This window comes from Convolutriloba macropyga, chromosome 2 (genome assembly GCF_964194025.1).
Source record: "Convolutriloba macropyga chromosome 2, txConMacr16.3, whole genome shotgun sequence".
NCBI classification, from domain to species: Eukaryota; Metazoa; Xenacoelomorpha; order Acoela; family Convolutidae; genus Convolutriloba; species Convolutriloba macropyga.
The window spans coordinates 82054969-82078649 of NC_134469.1; the positions used below are offsets into that span (position 1 = coordinate 82054969).

Consider the following 23681-nt stretch of genomic DNA (forward strand, 5'->3'; position numbering starts at 1 on the left):
CTTAAAAAACGTTGTTAACAACGCCAGCTGTTTTAAAAAAATATCACCTTTTCCTGCCGGCCTCTTCATATTGGGGGAGGAAATATACCATCATATACTAAGCCTGCTCGTCTTGTGCAGATAATTTGCGACCCATCGACATTTTTTCTTTACAGAAAAATTGACTTGTCACTAAATTCTAAAGGCCCCAAGAAATTTATTTGACATTCGTTCAAAATTAGTAGTGTCGCGCATCATTAGCTTCATCAGTCAATTGCAAATGATTTAATGGTTTAAAACTGAGTCATTTGAGTAGGCCAGGCCCAATTCGACTAAGTTTTGGTAGATATTTGTTACCTAAACACTTCTGTAGCTGTTACAATTTAGACGTTACAAAAAAAAACAAAATATTATGCTAAATTTTTACAAAGAGAAATATTTTCACATAACGAAAAGACCAAATGAGGAGCTTATGATCAAATTGATTTCGCAATAAGAAAGTCAACTTTTCAGTTAATTTATGAATTTTTCATTGTTAAGGGGTCTATGCTGGTGCAACTACTGTGAAAATGGACCAGTTTTGGATTCGAACCAGCATCTCTTACTTGTAAGCCTAGCGTGCTACCCATTTATACCCACTGGTCTTAGGTTCTCGAAATTGGGCATCTCTTATAATCTGTTCTTACGTTCTTTCTTCTTCCTCGAGGTTTCATTTCTCTAGCAAAATATACGTTATACAAGTAGAGCTTCTAATCAAACTATGTCAAGCTTATCCTATGCACAATTTACATTAGGTTGTTCTTTCTCAACCTTCTACTAACATTCATCAGAGAAATGTAGAAATACGAACACTATTCTGAACCAAACGTACGCCATTAATTTAAACACAAACGTCAGACTAACGTCGGATGAATTGCTCTCGAACGACTGACAGGTGCAATTTAATTTTAAGGGGGTGTAGACTAGAAGGGTTTTTGGGTGCAAAATACGCCGCCATAGAGGTTCAAACCATAGACCTCCATGTTGGCAGACTCACATCTAAATCATTAAGCTACAATTGCACTGAATTACTTACGCTAACAAACGCTTTTACCATCGAACTTTATTTCAGTACGTGAGCAACTTAGACTACTCAAAATGAACAACAAAAGTGTGAAATAGTCACTTAAGAAGTCAACGAATATTATAGAAAAACGCTAAAACGGTCAAGCAAAAAGGTTGCATAAAAAGACCAACACGTTGATAATAATTTCTTCAACTTCGTTCCAGAGCAATTACGACATTTAATTACCTCTGAATTGCGCAAATCATATAACGCTCGGTTTTCATTGATACCTTTGGGATGAAAACATCCCTCGCTTTATTGTCAATGAAAATGCTTCAAGACTGACAAAATGATTGACTACAAAAATAGAGTTTGACAACACTCTAAACTTAACATCTTATAAGTTACAGTCAAGATAACTCTTGTATATCCGTTTGTGCCCCCAAATACGTTTTGCATTCCGCATTTACAGAGCACGTGCTTTACATAGTAAATCATCGTGCAAAATCTGGAACGTTCTCCTAGGGGGGGGGGGGGGGGGGAGGGGAGGTGTGAGGGGAAAATAATATACAACCACTAAGCTGTGGGGGCACAACCGGAAAAGATTCCAATTCTTCATGCTTTGGTTCATAAGCGCAAGAGGTTCTTTGATACATTTAAATAAAGGCTCATCATTTTTTTCGATAAAATTGAATACTTATGATCAAATGTACAAATACATCCGAATAAGGTCCGACTATTTGCTCTCAAACGAGAAGCGGGGGTCAATTGTGTCTTACCTCAGCCGTGGAGGGGGCATTGCGTCACTAAGGTCCTTAAAAACTAAAGCTTATTATAGACCACTACTTAGAGAGTAAATTCGAAACTATTAATAGTCAATTCACGATTAAATTTCCGCTTAAATATATGCTGTTTTATGTCTTAGGTAACAGTAGGAGCGGATAATTCACTCACCGTTGAATTGTTTTAAGAAACAAACCGACTAACGGACGAATTGCTATGAAACGACTGGCGAGGCATACAATTTAGAGAGAGGGGGGGGGGGTATATGCTAGAAAATTGTATGATGCATAAATTTCTAACAATCGGTTTTATTTTGAGTGATTTGAAATGCTCGCAATTCAAATCACTCAAAAAAATAAACATAGCCGGCAGATTGCCGGAATAGCTGCGAAATAGACTTGCGTGCTGTAAAATACAGATGGAAAAAGATACAGAAATGAGTTGATAGAAGTTATCGCCGCCGCCTATAAAACTTACAAATTTAAATCAAAGGAGGTTGTTTTTGGGTGCAAAAAATTTTTCACTGCCGCGGCTCGAACGCCCGATCTCCTGATTAACAGTCCGTCGCCTTAACCACTCGGCTGTCGGACCATACAATCTTTTCTCTTACAATCAACTTTGTTTTAGCAACAGAGAACTTCTGAATAACCGCAATTTAGGTCACGCAGAAAGCGTAAAATCAAGCGCGAAAAAAACATTTAAGCAGTGACGCGACAGAATGTTCCAGAACAAATGTAAAACGAAAATGGAGCGCCAGACGACGAAACAAAAAACATAGCCGCAAGAATTCCGGAAGCGACTCGAAGCATCAAAACTTCACTAACAAAACCGTAATTGCAGCGGAGCCAATACTTTTTGTAATAAACCATTAACTCACTACCTCTCCAGGTCTGCTCTAAAAATTGGTGAAACTTAAACCAATGTCACCAAAAGAAACAAAACGCAGCAAAATTTTACATAATTGAAAACGTTTGGTAACGTTAAAAAACCGAAATAATTAAAGTGGTCAAAAAAGTGGTAGACTGAAAAAGCTGCCAAGGTTATCAATTGCCCTTATATAATTCATGATTTTAATCTGAAAAAGATCGCGAAATCAAACGGCAGATAATAATCTTAGAAACTAAGTTAAATCTTTTCAAAACAGAAAGCTCAAAATTAAGAATCAGAAAACACCTATAATTACAATTCTAACCACTGCAATTAAGAGCAAAAAAGCAACACCCACTTGTTCCTTGTTGTACATATGCTAGACAACATGATTTCATACTAATTCAAAAATTGAATTGATCATAGAAAAGACATAAGCAGCAGACGAATATTCACAGGCAAAAAATCGTTTAATTTAATACCAAGGACGGAAGAAAGTTGCAGTAAATAGTCTTAAGTGTAAATTGCGGAAAGACTTGCTATCAAACTCTCAGTACTGCCTTATGTTGAATGAAATCAAATGCAAACCAAAGAAATCACGAAAATCTAAGCAAAAGCTGAAATCATTCATTTTTAACAACTGAAAAAATCAATATACCGAAAATAAATGTAGGTGCCAGGACAAAGATAGAAAAATACTAAATAGAATGTGAATAATATGGGCACAATTAAAGAACACCGTAACAAAAACACATTCTTGATTTTTGAAACAAAATCAATAAAAAATTCAAGAAAAATAAATACATTTCATTTTTCAGCTTTCAAGACATATAAAAGATAACTAAACATCCGATACAAAGATCTATTCTCCTGAGGAGAACAAAAAAATAGGAAAAAGCAGAATTCATAAATATGAAAAATTGAAACATTTTGCAAAAAAATGGTCAAAAAAACTTTTAAGACAGCATTTATGAAAAAGTTTTAACTGTTTTTCAAAAACCTAACGCCAAAAAATGATTGAATTTTTATTGAAACGAAATTAAAGTCCCTCATGTTGCACAAAAAGACTAATTCTAGCAATTACAACCAAAATATAAACAAAAAAACTGACGAAAATAAAAAAAAACTACCAAAATCGGATTAGCATAAGTAAATTTTATAAAACAAAACTACATCGAGGTAGAAAGAGGCGTTGAGTATATGAATTATCAAAGAAAAGTTACCATATTAACTGATTTTTGACAAAAAAAGACGGTTAAAAGATCCAAAAATGAAGAAATTAATAGAAAAAAGCCAAGAATTAACTAAAAAATCAAGAAATATGTGCCAATTTTCAAATTGATACGCATTTTCAGGCTCTGCAAAACACTGTGGAATCAATTTCCGAGGTTCAAATTTCAATATAGTATCGAATGAACTTTATTTCTATAAGAAACCAAATTAAATGCCAAAAAATTTGGCCACTTAGTCAAAAAAAACGGCTAAAAACGGTTATCTATATCTGCCATTCAGTCAAAAACTACTTTTCAAAGTCAAAAAGTCATTCAATAAACGAAGCGCATGATCAAAAAACTTCTCTCACTTAGCGAAAATCTGTTCACCGAGACAGCTTTTCTCACTTTCGCTTTTAGGTCAAAATGCCGCGTGAATAAATCTACTTCCTGTAAAAAAAGACCGAGAGAAAACCAATACTCCTCTTCGAGTCGTAAAAAACCAAGAGCACCGCAATATAGCTACGCTCAGCTTACAGCTTCGCAGCTATAAAAAAACCAAGCATGAAAAAGTCACTCGAGAAGTGAAATCAAAAGAATGTTCTAGACGAAAACTGTCGAGCGAAAATTTTGCATGAAAAAAGACACACATGTTTACAATAATTGCTTCAAACTTCATTCGAGAGCAGTTAATAAAAAGACAAGCGTGAAAAAATCACTCAAGAAATGAAATCGAAAGAATGTTCTAGAAGAAAACGGTGCGTGAGTTTACCGACTCCAGGCGAGAGGGCAGAGAATTCGAACTGTTCCACATTTCCCACTCGACGCTTCATTCGGTAGCCAACGAGACCTGCTCCTCCAGTTCCAAAAACACTCGTAATCACAACCAGACCAGCTGTTGAGGCCATGAAGGCTGCGCCTGCTCCACCAATCAAAGCTCCAATGCCACCTGTTACAATCACAAAAATAACAGTTTTATTACAACAGCGGTCTATTTCTCAGCTGTATTGCCGAAAAAAGCTTCTAAATAGACCTTAAAACACACAGGCACATTTTAAAATGCCGAAAGTCTGCAGTGCCAGAAGTTAAAGTGCCAGAAGTTCCTATATACTTAGCCAGAAGTTTGACTTCCATGAATTTTCGTTACTTTAAAACGTGAAAGTTGCGTGTTTTAAGCAAGGTCACGTACTCTGCAGAAGTCATTTTGAAATTGTTTATATATACTTTCTTCTTTGAATTTAATATCTCGAACGGCTTCGTGGTTCTCGATAAACACCAAAGTTCCCACTGACTTCAAGCAGAGTCATGTCCGCTATGCGTAGCGTAGAGATAAACATATAGAAATAAGAAGATGAAAAATTGATATCGGACTGATCCGTCCATAGGATATGACCATCTATAACTGCACCACTGATAAGGCTATAACCTTCATCATCAGTGCGAAAATACCCATTTGTTCATAAAGTCTAACCATAGTAAAAGTTTTGGTCACTGAGAGAGGACAACAATCTTCTGATGCAGTTTGAAAAAACGTGCTTTTGTGCTTTTCCAAATTCTATCACCCATTTTGCTCGATAAGCTTCACAAGAGTAAAACATACCCGGCAGATTGCCGGAAAATAGCCGCCGTTGATTCCAATAAGCATGATTGGGATTGAACGAATAGAATATATTGAAAAAAAAAGATTTTTGTACAAAAATATTTTTTAAGTCCGATTTATATTGATGGCATTTCGTAGTTGAACATACTTCTGTTTCTTAGAGAGAGGCTACAGGGGCTACTATCAACACCAATAAGCATTAGAGTTGGTAACTAAGACTTATAGGAACGACGTTCAAATAGCGGGCATCTAAAATTGGGCTTTATGGGTTTATCCCGTTTCTATTTCTGACTTCAATTTTTTATACCGACTCTGTTCATTTTTAATTGCTTTGCTTAGCAACTGATGTTCAAATTCACTTTTAGCAGAATGAGAGAAGAGAGAAACTAGCCTAGAGAAGTCAAAAAGATTTCACGCAAAATGTCGAAAAGGCGGCAAAATGGTAAAGCGAAAAAAAGTTTGACGAAGTAAAAAAAAAATACGAGCGCAATAATAGCCGGCTGAGAAGATGAGGGCGGCTATTAATTATTAGAGAACATCAAATCATGCTGACTGTCATCTATCTTTGAAACAACAAAACATAGCAAAACAGCTCCTGAAATACAATCCAAAGAATTCACTGAAAAACTAAAAACTACTGCACCTGACCAGCAGACCAAAGCCAGCCAAATAGTCTCACAAAATTAGAGAAAAACAATAACAGCATTGCAGAGATCAGTTAATAAAACATAACCGACTAAGGTTAGGAGAATTGCTCCCAGACTACTGCAATGGCGAGAAGTTATCTTCGTCAGTAGCTAGCGGCCGCTAAGAGTGGCTAGCTTTAAAATAATTGAGGGTGAGAATGGGGGTGCTAAGCGCGGGTTCGGATGATTGTGAAGGGCGGTCAGGTGGAGCTGGAGAGGGTAAAGTGGTGAACCGAACTTTCAGAAGCACACTTAAAACCACGAACTTATGTCTCCCAAACAGCTTCAGTGGATCGCGAAATACTTAGAGACTAATGAGCCGTAAGGCTCTAAGGGAACTTGATGCCCTCCGGGCCTTAACAGTTTATCCAGTTTTTAATGACAAAAAATCAAGTGGTCAGACGTTAAGAAACCGTTTTTACCACGTGGTTAGCCGTTTTATCACGTGGTCAGACGTTTTACCACGTCGTCAGACGTGGTAAAACAAAAAATTGTTTTAAGAGACCAGCATGACAGAAATAATTAATACAAACTTCGACTGAGAGCAATTAATAAAACATTGACGATAAGTAGCTGCAAAATAGACTCCTGATACTCCTAGTTAGACATAACAAAAGCAAAAAAAAACAATTCGGAGAAAAATTTTGTATTCTAATTCTATCCCTATTTTAAAATCAATTGTAAAACACAAATGAGAAACAAAGTGAGAAATGACATCACGCACACAATTTCAGCTGCGGAGTGGCAGAATTCACTTATAAAAATTGATGCTTGACTTCTTGAGGCGTGATCAAATGGTCGTGCAGAAAAACACAGCCTCAAAAACATCAGAAAACTCAACTATCAACAGGTCACGTTTTAATTGGAGCAATTTCAGTAAACATAAGCGCCTAATCTCGGGCGAATTGCTCTCAAACAACCGGCGAGTGGTTTGCTTCAGTAGTAGCTATCTGGGGCTTAGGGATACTAGCATTCGGGGGGGAGGGGGGTGTCACGCCTTGGGGAGGGGATCACCGAAAGGGGGGTCCAAATCGCCAAGTGGATGGGGGTGTTGGGGGGGGGGGGTACTGGATGGGGGGTCACAGAAGTGGAGGTGGGGGTGTGACTGATGGGGGTCAAACTTTTAAGATTAAAAACCGCCCTTCATACCATGAAATTGTCTCCTCGAAACGCATACTTAGGGACTAGTTAAGGCTCTAAGAGAGCTGTTCCGCTATCTCACTTAATGCCCCCCCCGGGGGGGGGGGGGGGGGGGGGCGCTTTAACTGTTCATCCTTTTTTTGTGGACGAAAAGTTTAAGAGGTCAGACGAAAAATCGGTCAGTTGCAAAAAAGACCACAACACAAATATAATTAGAGCAATTAATTATTGTCATGATGTTTCCTTGATAATTCAATGACGCTCAACTTACCTGCAACTAAAGGCGCAGCTAAACCGCCCGTAAGTCCAATTAGGGCACCACCGCCCACTGCAGCTAATCCAATAGCCAGATATCTCTTTCTCTTGCTTTTCTTTCTAGAACTTTCGTGTGCTTTCTTCTCTTCTTCTGACATCTGATATTGCTCGGCTGCCGACTGCATGAAGTCCACAAACATAGCCTCTTGTGCGTCATAGTCGCTCACCAGCAGACCCAAAGCCTTGTTCAGTCGCATGCACATCTGAACAAATAACCAAAGCATGGCTGTGACAGTAGCAAAAAAGGGGAAAAGACATCATAAACTTTTAACAATATTTTATTTCAAATAACGACAAATTTGTCTCAGGGAAACAAAAAATAACATTGTATTACCTCTGAGATCAGTACAATATCAAATTAATAAGAAACAGGGAATCTTTTTCCCATATGTATGCCCAGCTTAGTGGGTCCATACTATTTGCACGCCCCAAACACATGCGCAATAGTTGGGTCTTTCCCTTATAGCCCCCCTCCCCGAAATTAAAGCCCCCCATTATGGGATAATTGCCATGATTGGGGGCGGGGGGGGGGGGGGCTATAGGTTATCGGTGTCCCGCTTTTTCACCCCTATTTATTTAACCCCTATCATTTAACCCCGATTTATTCACCCCTGTATCTTTTAACCCCTCTATCTTTTAACCCCTCTATCATTTCACCCCGATTTTAATCTTTATAAAATAAGGAAAAATAAATTAGCAATATATTCATTTGGCCATGCCTCGCAGGCCACGGCCAAGCCTCAGCGGCCCGTGGGACTTGATATGAAACTATCACAACCGAGCGTGGGATTAATTTATCCACTTAATTATGACAAAACATGCCTTTAATGTCGACTGCTAATTGGCGGGATGAAATGATAGAGGGGTTAAATGATAGAGGGGTGAATAAATCGGGGTTAAATGATAGGGGGTTAAATGAATAGGGGTTAAATGAAGTAGAACCAGGTTATCTGTCCAATAAGCTGTGAAATTGCAATATTTGGTTTATTATTTTTGTTATTAATATTATTTTTGGATTTACGATCATCCACGTTTTACCATTTAAATTAGAACATTTTGGAAACACCCCCTCATCTGCAACAACCTATAAGAAACTTATTCGCAAACATTTCCAAAGCTAATCAGAAGTTTGCTGGGAAAGAGGGGGTTGGTGGGGGGGGAGAGTATTTGGAGAAGCCTTTAAAAAGTTGTGAATAAGCCAAATATTTCCTTTTCCAAGGCGACTCTAATAGTTAATTCAAACTTCGTTCTAGAGCAATTAAGGATCTTTTCCATTTGAAATATAGCCGGCATGTTGCCGGAAAATAGTCGCGATAGACGCTTGAGGCCAACCATGAATTGAAACAACTAAAGAAATAAGATTGACAGATCGACCACCAGCTTTTTATTAGACCACTAGACTTTTTGGGTTAGATTCGGACTGTCATTTTTATGAGACGCAATTGCTCTACAAGGAAAAAACCCTAATGGAGCTTTTTCAAAATTAATATTTGATATTAAAACTCAAGACTCTATTACTCAGGAATTAGGGCATATAAGTTTGGCACTACTTAAATGCACACTATTAATCTTTAATTAGTAAATCTTCATAAAAGTTCCATAAGTGAGTTCAGAAGTGATTTTTATAGTGAGGTAATTCACGCAATTGACCTTTAAGCAGAAATGACGTCCCGAACAAAAATTTTAACTGCAGAGCAGTAAAAGTTACCGAAGTCATTGAAAAAGTCAATTCCAAGAAGTCAGGGTAAGACGAAACACAAATCTGTCAGACGATTTAAAAAAAATAGGAGCGCAAAAATAGCCGCCTGGAATTGCTGACGCGGCTATTAATCAAATAAACATAACCCGACTAATGTCAGAAGAATTGCTTTCGAACGACAGGCGAGGTAAAAAAATTCAGGGACTGTAGCCTAGATAAATTTTTCTTTATGGATGCAAAAACAGTTGCCCACACCGGGATTCGAACCATGGCCCTCCCGATCCGTCACCGAAAGCACTGCCCACTCGGCTATCAGGTCGTTCTTTTTGTCATGCTGCAACCAATTTTATTTTAGCAACAAGCTTTACTTCGTAATGAGAGCAATAGAGATCAATCGAAAATGAAGAACGAAAGCGTGAAAAAGTCACCTGAGAAGTCAAAGAATGCTCTAGAAGAAAAACGCAAAAACTGTCAAGCTAAAAATTTGCATAAAAAAGACCAACACGTTTACAATAATTGCTATGAACTTCTTTCAAGAGCAATTAATGATCTACGACATAGTTCGGAAACTAAACTTTGCTAATTACCATATTATGATTCTGTTCAAACCAGCGGTTTCATTCCATTAAAAACCCGATGCGTCAAAATAATGTTGTCTAATATACACTCAACCAACTTTTTGTAATGGTTTTGTACCTCTCTTGAGCGAGCGTCGAATGTTCCCTTTCGTATGGAAACTTGAAGCGCATCCAGCACCAGTACTGATGAGGGTTTCTTTTGGTCTGCGGGGTCTTTGGTCAAATCCAGCACATCGCCGGAACATCTGGCAAAATTGCTGGAGCTCGGTTTGGTCGACAGAGGAGATGAATTATCTGATGATTGAGATACAGAACTGTTTTTGATTTGGTGAGTTTCAACTGATGTTCCCTCGCTCTCGAAAACGGGTTTTGTGAAATAGGGATCCATTAGTATGCAGTTGACGTAGTCATCCAGTAGTGAAAGACCATCTTCAACTGTAACGAACTGCTTTTTATGTATAACAGTAAAAATGGGTCTTTTCCGTTTCTGCCCTCCCCCGCTTTCGGGGTGCATATTTTTTGCAAATCCCAGATGCATGTGCATTTTTTAATATAATTGTTTACGATGTAATGGCACGTGCTTTGTAATTGGAGGATTCAAAACATACCGGAAGGGAGTGGGGGGTTGGGCGATCCGGAAATGATCTAAAAAAAAGTTTAATCAAAAGCCATTAAAATCGGCAAGGCAAAGAAAAAAGGGATCTTTTCCGTTTGTGCCCCCCCCCCCAAGCTAAGTGGGTGCATATTATTTGCAGCCCCCACCCGACGCACGTGCAACATTTTTACATAGTGACTTACCATGTGATCTGTATAATGACACGTGCTCTGTAACTGGGGGGTGCATAACGTACTTGGGGGGGGGGGGGGGGGGGGGGGGGGGACAAACGGAAAAGATCCGAAAAACCAAGTAGTGACTGGCAAGGGGCAAAAGAAACAACGTAGAGAGATTGCGAAGTAGAATTCAGTAGCAATCAATAGACAAACTAATTTGATTATAACTTAAAAAACGCCACTTAGAATGAACGCTCTTAGGAGCAACAAAAACCAGTTGATGATCATAAAGGAAATGAGCATTCTCTTCTTACTCTATCAAGAACTCACCTTCCACAATTGTGGCTGACTCTAAATACAACACACATAATACACAGTATAGATGATTTGAAAACATTTATGATCGATTACCATCTGGGTGGTCTCACCACGTGAAAGTTTCAGACGCAAAAAAGTGGCTATAGTCACCAAAAAAAGAGCAATGTTGTTCATAAAAAGATCAGTCTGAAATGTGGGGAATAATGAGAAAAAGGGCAGCTGAGAACAGGCTACTGTAGGCTTAATGCTGTTCCGCTGCGATTACGCAGGAACCATAATTAAATTATTATCTGGTTAATATTAACCGACTAACGTCTTAATTTTGAGCTTTGCAAATGAAACTTTAAAAATTGTCCAAGTTGTTTAAAAAAAGATTTGATCCCGCTGTACTCCAGCAGTAATCAAGTGTGTATGCAATTGCGGTACAAACGCACAATTTTAGTTAAATAAAGTTATCTCGCATTGATAATGTGAATACAGACAACGAACACGAGATTATTAATTGATCTGAAAATGTCTCACAAACATACCTAATAAATGTCGGGTCAATTGCTTTATACTCAAATGGGTGTTCAGACAATTTTGGCCGATCGATATATTCATCGTAGAGAGTTGTGTGGTATCATTAAAAAGCACGTGCATCCTAGAATTTGAAAATAAAAAAAAATTCGAAATTCGTTTTTAACAGGGAGTTATAGCGATTTAAAGTTTTGTGAATATTCGACAGTTTTTATTCACATTTTCAGAAATTTTTGCTAAAATTTGGCACATTTTTGCAGATATAATTTAAACCATGTTGAAATTTTTAACGGTAGAGGATTATTGTTACAGTTAGAGATAGAAGAACGTCGATGAATTGTTTGATTGGAGTTTCCTTGGCTAAAAGTTTTTAAAAAATTTACAAGATTCAGACTTTTTTTTAAAAAAAGTCCACAGAATAAGCTTTCTTTGGTCTTTTTTGTTCAAGTTTGCCGAAATTGGAGACTTAGAAACCTCTGACACAATCTCTTCAAAATCCAAAAGAGAGTTACTTTTCACTCTGCACACTTAAAAAGTCTTCTGGAATTAAAATTATGCCGTTTTTTTTGCAAATTCACCTCGATAGTTATACAAAAGGCATAACTGTTCTTTTTTAATATTTGAAGTATTTCACTCCAAAAATTAGTCTAAATCGCAGACACTTGTAACATTTGGGCGCGTGTTTGTAACATTTGGGGGTTTGTTGGGCGCGCGGCAAAATCAGGGACAGGTTTGATATTATCATGGATTCTTACAACCAGAGATTTTTTTTCATTTTTTTTTGGTGCTACCTTTATTCAAAAAATTTTGATTTTGTTTTTTGATGTTAACTACTGACCAGATTTTTTATTCGCCCCTCCTTTCGCCCTTCCTTTTTTTGTTTGGCCTCATTTTTATTTGGCATCTACATTTGGCCTCATTTTTACGTAATGGGAGCTGTCATAGCTCCCATTACGTAAAAATGAGGCCAAATGTAGATACAGTTTGTTTTCAGAGAAAATGATGCTTTTTATAGCTTTGAAGAAGAGTTTTCGTAAAAATTTAACTGAATTATTGTGTTTTGCATTCAGTTGGTGTTCTTTTTGCAGTCTGATTGGTAAGTCTAGCATTCAAAGATCAAATGACTTCTTCAAGAGGGGTACGTGAACCTGCACCACGCATTCGGTTGTTGCCTAATGTCTCCTATGTCAATGAATGTATTTGTTTAAGGAAATTTCAGTGATTTTTGAACTTGTCAATTTTTTTACATTATTTCTGTCAACTTTAAGCTTTTTCTCGGTAAATACAGGTCAAACAGTCTTTCCTATAAAGCACAAACTAATCGTGTGGTGGATTGTTTTATAAGAACGGTTTCTTGGTTTTGTTACTACGAATTTTTATACAAAAACTGACTTTTGTGCGTATTTGCCTATTTTTGCTGTTGTTTTTTGTTTCTTTGGTAATTCGTCACATTACCTAGCAACATAACGGGAAAAATCTTCAAAAAATTTGTAACTGAACTTATTAATTGTTTGCATAACATCTGGTTTTAAGCGCTTCGACACCGTTCTCTTGCGGAATTTGGTAGAAATTTTTTTCCCTCCTTTTGTTGTTATTTTTGTTGTCGTATGCCAAATATTGGGTAAATAAAGGTCTCAGTGGCCAACTATAGATATATAAATGAACTTAATAACTGATATCGGTGTATAGCTAACGGTTTTATTGACTTCCAAATTAAGATTTTTCAAGAGAAAATTAAAAGTATTCAACTTATCCCTGTTCGTTCTGGTCTGCGGTTTTTTTTTTCATATTTTACAATATTGCATCACTTTCGTAATTCGGCCTCATTATTGAGAGATCTCTTTAACGTTTTGTTGAACTAAACAAAAGTTTTTCTGTTGGTTAAACGTTTTGACTGATGTCTTCAGGGTTTAGACGAATAATTTTAGAATTTTGTGAAATTTAGATAATTTTCAATTTTTGGGGTTGTTTTTGCTTTCATTTTGAGACAACTGTTTTACAAAAAGACATTATGATGTTCAAAGGAGACACAAATGAAGATTTATCTTTCTTGCAGTTAATACTTTATAAATTGAGTGGCTTCAACACTGAGGCTTCGTAAAGTTCTTTGTGAAATTTTCTAGTCTAACGTATATTTAATGTTATTTTATAGTCTTATGACTTAGTCCCACTAATAACAGGCGCAATTATTTTTCGAAGAAAGTGCAAAAAACTGTCTTCTCCCAGCCGAAAGCTTATGTTGGCTATTAATTTTGAATATATGCTTTCTAAAAAAAACAGTGGATTTCTGAGATTTCCTACTCTTATTTCTGTTAACTTGTAGCTTGATATCTCTATAAACGAGTCACATTTCTTATCTATTGAGCTACAATTTGCTCTTAATAACTGCTTTAGTTTCCTCAAATGATCTTTGTTCTTGGTAAAACCAGTTTTCACAAAATAATTATGATTTTTGCAAATTCGCCCATTTTTGTAAGTTTATTTTTTTTCACAGAATCACGAAAATGGGCGGCCCCCTGGTCATTTGAAAAAAAGCATTCAATTTTTAGTATTTTTAGTGAATAGCGTAATGGTTAATTGGCTGGAACATCGTTTTCCTGCAAATTTTTTCGTGCAAATTCTTTTCGCCTGTGTTTGTCGTTCTTTTTGTAGTCGTATGACACATCCTGGATATTAAAAGGTTTCAGTTTCTCTCTGTGGAGGTATAGAAGAATCTCTCAATAATTTTATTTGATGCATAATTTTGCTAATCAGTTTGACATTAATTCTTTTCAAAAAACAATGTTTTACTAAACTTTGCCTTTTTGCTCATTTCTTGTCAACTTGTTACCAAGTCGCATTGAGGAAAAGTCCCATATTTTTTTCTAATGGAGTAGAGGTTAATCTTCTTCAGTTATTCATTTGGTTATTAATGGTTTTCAAAAACTGGACAACGAGTTTTGGTCGTAACTAATATTTGTAATCAATTGATTTTTATCGCCGTCTTTTCTGCTAGTCATATTATGGTAGTCACAGGTCTCATCTGTCCTCTAAAGTAGATTGTTTTATTCATTTAGTAGTTTGTTAAAAGATATGTTTATCTGCTATTTTTGTTATCTCTTCCTCATTTGGTAGACAATTAAGTGAAAAATGTAACTGAGCTGGGTCGGAACTTTGTGCGAACGCACATTACCGAGCCTCCTTGTTATATCATAGGCGCGTCTATATTTGCGGAGTAGATAATTGTGGTCTCTTAATTATCTCTGATGCAGCTTTAACATCTTGGATAATGGTCAATGGCTGTATCGGTGGTTGTGCGTCTGCGTTTTTCATTTTAGATGGAGGATATGGTTGATCGGAGACATCAGATGGAAAATTCCTGTTCACTCCTTAGTCATCAGATTCATCCCTATTCCAAGTGTCCCATCGACCTTCATTATCAATAGTAGACATCGAGGGCTGTGACGCCTCATCTGGTTTCAAGAGCAGTTTTAGAATTAGCATTTTTGCTTGGGTTCTCTTTCTGGTGAAGATGTAGGTCTTTTGGAAAGCGTACCTGTATGTTAAGTCCTCTCCCCCCCCCCGGAAGTCGTTGAGCGTGAAACCCCAAAGGCGAGTTTGTGGAGTAAGCTGGCTCTCAGTTTGTTCACAAATCAATATTTATGATCAAGAAAAAAAGGACATCAAAGAATTAGTCATCAGATATTTTTTGTCACACTGCGCCTTTCAACAAGACTCGAATCAACTGATAATTGAAACAAAAACAGACTAACGTCGGATGAAGTGCTCTCGGACAACAGTCGAGGCAAACAATTTAGGAGGGGCCATAAGGCTAGAAAAACTTGCTACGGTGAGAAAATTTCGGACTGGGGGAGGGGGGTTCAAAATCGCGACCTGTCGAATGAGAACCGACTGGGGACATTGACCGCTAAGTTACACCAGCTATGAGGGATTTTCGCTCACAATCGGTTTTATTTTAGCAACAGGTTTAACTTTTGAATGCGCAATTCAAACCACTGAAAAAATTCAGAAAGTAAAGTGTGGAAAAAGTCACAAGAAGTGATAAGGAGTGAATGTTGTAGAAGAAAACGGTCAAGCAAAAATTTTGTATGAAAAAACAAACGTTTACAAAAATTGCTGCAAATTTCCTTCAAGAGCAATTAATAAGTCTTAAAACAATCACGTGCACATTTTAAAATGCCGAAAGTCTGCAGTACCAGAAATCAAAATGCCAGAAGTTGCTACTTAGCCAGAAATTGAATTTCGTTGACTTTCGTCATCTTAAAACGTGCGCGTTTCGTGTTTTAAGCATGGTTAAGTGACTCTGCAGAAGTCACTTCGAAATTCTGTTTTAATTACTCGAAACGCTTCGCGGTTCTCGATAACCGCCAGAAGTTCTCAGTGACTTCAAGCAGAGTCACTTAACCATTACTTCCAATATTGTTGCCGCAAAAAAGCCCGAACGCTTTCTGTGTCCTCATTTGATCATTGGATGCCTTTTTTGCGCCTTTCGCGTTGAATGATCTTTTAAAATGTCGCTGCGGTCTGTCCAACGCCAGAGTTCTTCGTATTGTATTTATTACGGTATCTTCATCTTAGCATTTTTTTACCGATACTTTTCTTACGCTCCACAATTTTGATTTAGTTCTGCATTAATGTTGTTCAAAGAAGTGTTCGATCACGTACTGAAATAGGCGTCAAACGGCAAAGTTATGACTGTCGTTTGTTTATGTTCTTAATTGATTGATTAAAGAAGACTGCCTCTATATGTAAAATATATATAGCTCGCCACTCTGCTAAACGTGTCCGTATGTTTGGGATCAGACGGCCAGAACCTCTTCCGAACAAACCAAAAAGAGCCAATGGTCACTAAGCCGATTCCTCTGTGACCGTGAAGAGGCATTAATTTTACAAGAATCGGCTAATTCAATATACATTTACGTTATATCCCCCCATTGTGAAAGGCATTGAGGGACATTAAAGCTACAGTACCCACCTCCTTCTACTGAACGGTCAATAAAATAAACTAAGGGCGCAATAGTCCAAGTTAATTTAGGCATATACTATTGAGAGACATTAAACCCACCCTTAAAACTTTAAACAAGAGTATGCAAATTCAATGCACAATGAGGTATAATAATCCATAGAAAAGCATTGGAGAACTCTTACAGAGAGAAAATGGGTCTAGGAAATAAACCCCCAAGGAAAAAAAAGCCCCACGGAAAAAAAACCCACGAAAAAAAACCCCACTTAACTCTAGATAGGAAATAAACCCCCACGGAAATAACCCCCCATTTTAAAATTGAATTTCAGTCGTGTCTTGTTAACCTGGAGGTCAAGTAAAAAAAGATGGCCAGATACGACAAACTGTTTTCTTTTACAAGCAAAAATGAACCAAAGTCGTATATTCTATACAACAGCACAATTACAGGAACTGTTCATAGCTGTCAGTTGCTTTTAAAAAAATTGTTGGCTGTTGCAGGCTAAACCTATAAATCTACAAATAAATTGAGGCAAAACGTATTTATATGCGTAAAAACTGGATCGCAGTCGAGTTCTTCTGATGAAAGCTGGTAATCTACCAGCTAAATTAATCACATCAAAGTTTACTCCACAGTGCAGACTTTAAACAATGCGGAAAATCAGAAGAAGACCAAGCGAAAACCCGAAAACATGGCTACCCGAAAGAGAAAAGATGGTGAAAATGTTACAAATGGAAGAACGTACCGTGTCGCATAAGACTTGGGAGTTCGAAAATCAATTATAAACACAGATTCACTGAATTTTTGAAAGCAGCATAAAAATATTGTATGCTGCAGGGGTAGCAATCAGGGGAAGATGAGATATTTATATTTTGCAAAAATATTTCAAAAATTAATTCCTAAATACTGCAATCAATAACCGTTAAGAGTTTGAATAACCAAAAGAAAGGGGGGAGAGAGCAGAACTTAACGGGAGATCAAAGATTTACAGATTCAAATAGGGCCATATATCATTGTACATTAAACGGGAGTGATTTGCTCAAGAATGATTTTGGTCCAGAACAGCAGAATATGAAAATCTCTTCCCTCAATGTTAGATCACAGTCACCGCTAATTGATATTTTTAAACCTGTATAATGGAACATATAAATTGTAATGAACAGTCCCGCCTCTTATTAAGTTGCACAATCCATCACCAGTGCAAAACATAGCCGGCAGATGGCCGGAAAATAACCGCGATAGACGCTTGTGGCCTTCCATGCAATTGAAACAACTAAAGAAATAAGATAGACATATTGACCACCAGTCCTTTAATAGACCACTAGTCTTTTTGGGTTAGATTCGGTTTGTCATTTTTATGAGACACATACGCTCTATAAGGAAAAAGCCCTAATAGATTTTTTCAAAATTAAAAATCGAAATCAAAAACTCAAGACTCTAATACTCAAGAATTACGGCATATACATTTGGCACTACATAGATGCACTTTATTGGTCTTTAACTAGTAAATGTTCACAAAATTTAAAGTCATTTTTGAGTAAAGTAATTCACGCAATTGACCTAAGAGCAGAACAAATGACATCACGCACAAAAATTTTGACTGCAAAGCAGTAGAAGTCGCTGAAATTGAAAAAGTCAATGGTAGAAAAAATCATCGATGGCGACGACAAATTAAAAAACATAGCAGGACAAGTCCTAAAATACAATCCAACGATTTAATTTTGCTTTCACCTGACAAAAAGAATAGGCCGTGTTAGATGTCCAATGAGAACAATTAGTTTGACACCATTGAGATTAAGCAATTTTACCACAAAAAAAAAAAAAAAAAACAAGCAAGACTAAAAAATCAGATCTATTTTTCTAAAGAAATGATCAAAATCAAAAATGACTTCTAAGAGAACTCATGGCACTAATTATATTACCCTGTATCTCATTATCAACAGATGAAAACTTTCATTAATGAGGTTAAGTGGTAACACAGCAATAAGTTCAATAATTACCGTCAAAAGTCAAAATTCACTAAGTTATTTTTTTTAAAAAAACGAGCAGCGTATAGGTCAAAGAAAGCAATAGCTATGAATTGAAAAATTTTTTCACAAAAAAGAAGAGCTCTTTTTAGAAAAAAATGATGATCAATAATGAGACAAAGATTTGAGATCATAAAGTTAACAACACTCGCAAAACTCAAATTCTATGAAGTTCAAGAAATCAGCTTTGAACACAAACGTTTTTAATCGACAAAAATAAACCCTATTGGCAACCTATTAGGCTCGCTATTAATGAGATTAAACGATTAGACAACCAAAATTACAAAAGTAAGACAAAAACTCAAAAATTAACTCATAATTTTTTGATAAAAAGTGGTGTCAAAGTCAAGAAAACTAATAAGCTATTAACTCGGACCATTAATTAGGTTCTTTTCCACCTCATTATCAACCAATGATGATACCTGTCATTGATTATACTAAGTGATAAGACAACAGAAATATTTTTTGAAAGAGGCAAAATCAAATATTCTTCAATGTTTTCGACAAAAAGGTTTCAGGTCGTAAAAAAGTTTCAGCTGCTGCCCCTTGATGAATTCCAGCAATTTCAACTAGGCGCAATTAGAACACATATGTATGATACTAAAAGCACTCAATGAAAAGAAACTCTGAAAACAGATTTCCAATTGACGCACGTGAAAAAACTCCTCTCAAAAGCCGAATTTTTGTTCAAACACCAATTTCTGACTCCACTTTAAAGCTAGTTTGAAAAAATCACGCTTGAAACCAACTCTAATTGTTTGATAAAAAGTGGTGTCAAAGTCAAGAAAACTAATAAGCTATTAACTCGGACCATTAATTAGGTTCTTTTCCGCCTCATTATCAACCAATGATGATACCTGTCATTGATTATACTAAGTGATAAGACAACAGAAATATTTTTTGAAAGAGGGCAAAATCAAATATTCTTCAATATTTTCGACAAAAAGTGTTCAGCTCGTAAAAAAGTTTCAGCTGCCCCTTGATGAATTCCAGCAATTTCAACTAGGCGCAATTAGAACACATATGTATGATACTAAAAGCACTCAATGAAAAGAAACTCTGAAAACAGCTTTCCAATTGACGCACGTGAAAAAAACTCTTCTCAAAAGCCGAAATTTTGTTCAAACACCAATTTCTGACTCCACTTTAAAGCTAGTTTGAAAAAATCATGCTTGAAACACAAACCAACTCTAATTTTCGATCCCTTTAATACATCAGCGACACTAAAATCATCACTCTAATTTGACGTCACTGACGTGAAAACTCCGAACAAACCGTGACCAGATCTTAAAAAAACATAGCAAGAAAAGTCCTGACCTAAAATTAAAAAAATTTTCATTGACTAAACAAAAAACTATACCTTAAATGCGCCATGAATTAATTGCAAAAACCACTTAGATAAAAAAATCCCAGAAAAAAAATTGAAAAAAAACAGTAAAAATCAGAAGGAAATTGCCGCATGTGAACAAAAAACCACTAGCGATAAAGCAAAATTTTGTTCTAACACCATTTTCTCATTTTGCTTTTAAATTATAGGAAAAAACACAAAAAAACACTCACATTTTCGCTCCACTTCCTGTTTCGGTGTGACCAAAATCATTACTCCAATTTGACTTCGAAAATCATGAAAATAAGTGAACACATCTTACAAAAAGTCAGCGCCCCAATACAAATCAAATTCTTTGGATTGTAAAAAAACAAAGCCGGCAGATTGCCAAAATAGCTGCGAAAGAATAGACCTGCGTGCCATATAATAGGGATAGAAACAGATACCGATCTGAATTGAAAAAAAATCGACGCCGCTCAAAAAACTAGGTAAAAAACATTCAGCGATAACTTAATAAAGCTTGCCAAAATCCATTCCACGGAAGCCTCGTATTAGAGACCTTTACTGCACAAATGAGTTCATTTGACCTTAAACAAATTCAAAGAAAACTTAAGTTTTAAAGTGCAAAAGTCATTTTATTGAGTGAGGTATGTCACGTATGATTCAGATCTAATCACGCAAATAACCTAAAACTTTTGCAAAAGCGAGTAAAAAATTACGCCACGCGCTCAAATGCCGTTGGTGAGAGGAAGAAAGTCATTCAGAAAATTTGACTTTTTTAGCTTTAATGTGTACAACGAAAAAAGAGCGTCAGAAGTCGAAACAAAAAAACATAGCAGGACAAGTCCTGAAATACAGTTCAAAGAATTGAAAGAAAAGCTTAGAATTACTCTACCTGACCAGCAGATCAATTCAACGATGCCAGCCAAAACACAAACAAAATCATCTAAAAAAATTGAGAAACAAACAAACAAAATAAACAAATATATAATCATTGGTAAAATTTTGAAGCTTTTAGCAAGGCAAAATTTGATCCCTTTAAATATACCTATTTCAAAAACATGTTCAAAGCCAAATTTTATTTCTGAGATTTATGCAGTATTATATCTTCAAGGCCTGAAAAACTTCATTGGCCCTTGAAGATCGATTAACTCAAAAATTTTCAAAAATTAAAAAAAATGATATCAATTGAAATTTTAAAGGAATGTTGCTGAAAATCCTGATATTAAAATCTTAAGAAATGATTCTAGTGTCTCTAGAGGCTATCCAGTAAACCAATTCTAAGCCTTAAAAAATAATTGGTTCAAAGATCGATGGGCAAAAATCTTCATAAAAAACATACCCGGCAGATTGCCGGAAAATAGCCGCCGTTGATTCCAATAAGCATGATTGGGATTGAAAGAATAGAAGATATTGAAAAAAAAGATTTTTGTAAAAAAAAACACTTTTTTAGTCCGATTCATTTTGATGTCATTTCGTAGTTGAACATACTTCTGTTTCTTAGAGAGACGCTACAGGGGCTACTATCAATGACAATAAGCATAAGAGATGGTAACTAAGACTTATAGGAACGACGTTCAAATAGCGGGCATCTGAAATTGGGCTTTATGGGTTTATCCCGTTTCTATTTCTGACTACAATTTTTTATACTGACTCCGTTCATTTTGAATTGCTTTGCTGAGCAACTGATGTTCAAATTCACTTTTAGCTGAATGAGAGAAGAGAGAAACTAGCCTAGAGAAGTCAAAAAGATTTCACGCAAAATGTCGAAAAAGCGGCAAAAAGGTAAAGCGAAAAAAGTTCGATGAAGTAAAAAAAATAGGAGCGCTATAATAGCCGGCTGACAAGATGAGGGCGGCTATTAAAAATTTTATATAAACAGAAATTCCTTCTAATAAAATGTTTAAAACCATCCAATTACCCCCTAGCAACTATTTAATAACATACTATCAAACCCTGTATGAGGTTATCTGGCTATTCAGGCAAGAAAAACTGATTAAAAGACAAATGTCTTGGAAAAAAAACATAAAAAACTTGCAAGTTTTATCAGAAAATTTTCAAAATTCGAAGAGTTAAATTGTTGAAAACAAATCCATTGAAACTAGAAACTATCCAGTAAACTTTTTCAGACCGTGGAATACGTTTCCTGTCACTTGAGAATGGACAAATACCCAATACCAACCTTAGGAAACCTCAAAAATTTGCAGATTTTAATAAAAAAAATGCTAAAATTCGAGACATTAAAATGTTGAAAACCACTCCAATATAACTAGAAACAATACAATGCCCTATTATCAAACCTTAAAGGAGATTCCCTGGCCCCTGAAGCCGGAAAAACGCAAGAAATGACAAAAAATTTTCAAAAAACTTGCAAAAACTAGTATAATTTGAAAAAAGTTGCAACTTTGAAATAGTATAACTTTGAAAAAATTGCAAAAACTAGTATAATTTTGTGTGTTTGTAGTACCAAAACATGTAGCTCATAAAATGGTCATAACAGGTACTTCTGTCTCGCAAAAGGCCTTCAGCAACTTTCAAAAACTTCAACCTAAGACTAATCAAGCGAAAAACTTGCAAAAAAATCACAAAAAAAAACATTGCACCATTCACAATAAAAAATTGCACCATTTTCATCCCAAAAACTCATAAAAATGACCTTTTAACCTTGGGCCTCTAATGAAACTTAATGCCCGCTGGGCTTTACCTGTTTATCCCATTTTGAAAGATCAAAGTTATTGAAAAATGTGTGAACACATCTTAAAATAAACACAGCGCCCCAATACAATTCAAATTCTTTGAATTGTAAAAAACCAAGAGCACCGCAATATAGCTTCGCTCAGCTTACAGCTTCGCAGCTATAACAAACACGATGCCCCAAATAATAGCCGCTATCACTTCGCGGCTATTAAAAATACACATTAGTTTGTTCGGACAAGTTAATGAAAACAAACTCTTTGTCCATCATTGTAACAAAATATACCTTAGTTTGTTCGGACAAGTTAACGAAACCAAAAACTTTCCTCAGGGTGTAAAAACAACGTGTTATAAAGCAAAGAAAAACTCTTCCCCGTGATCCAAATGACAGAGTTTGACCTCGATAAAGTTGTCGTCTCAATGCCGGGAGAGTAAGTTCGGGAATTTTAACCCGATGCTCTTTCGAAACTGGGCATTTTTTAAAAGGAAAGAATTTAGTTGAACCATTGGTTATGAAATCAACAAGTACAGATTACGAGGTTAACAAACCTCCTGTTTCAAACTGCCCAAAAAGAAGGTAACATACAGCTATTATCAATATAACACAAGAGTTAGGCCCTTCGGAATTACAACTTAAGTTTAAAACGTCAACTTGTTTAACTTCAAGAAACAACTAATCAAGACTTTGGCATTAGGCTGACTTAAACAGATACAATCTTACCTATAGCATGTGCGTAGAGTGTGTGCTCAATGTTTTCCGGGAGATCCAGGTGGTTCTTGAGACCGTGCAAGTATTCCTTCAGGTATTTCTCGTGCAGCTTCACAGTTTCCTCGGGACAGAAATTAACAGAAGAGAACTCATCCCAACCACCATCACCCACATCTCCACAAGTCATTTTGCACCTGAAAATTATTAACAATTTCGTTAAGCACAGGTTTGGACAACTTACGTTGGGCACCTTTCTGAAATAATTTCCTTACTAAATACTTTGTGCACATTTTTGCAACAGTTTCTTTGGGTACAATTTAAAAAATTTTGAAAATTTTCTTTGTTGATTTCTTTGAGCACACTATTGAAATAGTTTCCTTAAACAAACTATTTCAAGCACAACTTTCGAATTATTTTTTTTAGAAAAAACTCATGGAATAATTAATTATTCA

The 23681-nt window shown here is 36.1% G+C and overlaps 1 protein-coding gene across 1 annotated transcript in view; it reads right to left on the bottom strand.

The window, feature by feature from the left end:
* The window catches only part of LOC142335022 (uncharacterized), a 60304-nt gene that overhangs the window by 5652 nt on the left and 30971 nt on the right, over positions 1 to 23681 (bottom strand). Inside the window, exons 5-9 of the mRNA XM_075383350.1 lie at positions 23242 to 23423; positions 11005 to 11025; positions 10022 to 10338; positions 7583 to 7829; positions 4662 to 4834 (exon numbers count right to left, since the gene is read on the bottom strand). Of these exons, the coding sequence (XP_075239465.1) occupies positions 4662 to 4834; positions 7583 to 7829; positions 10022 to 10338; positions 11005 to 11025; positions 23242 to 23423 (940 nt within the window). The remainder of the gene's footprint in view (positions 1 to 4661; positions 4835 to 7582; positions 7830 to 10021; positions 10339 to 11004; positions 11026 to 23241; positions 23424 to 23681) is intronic.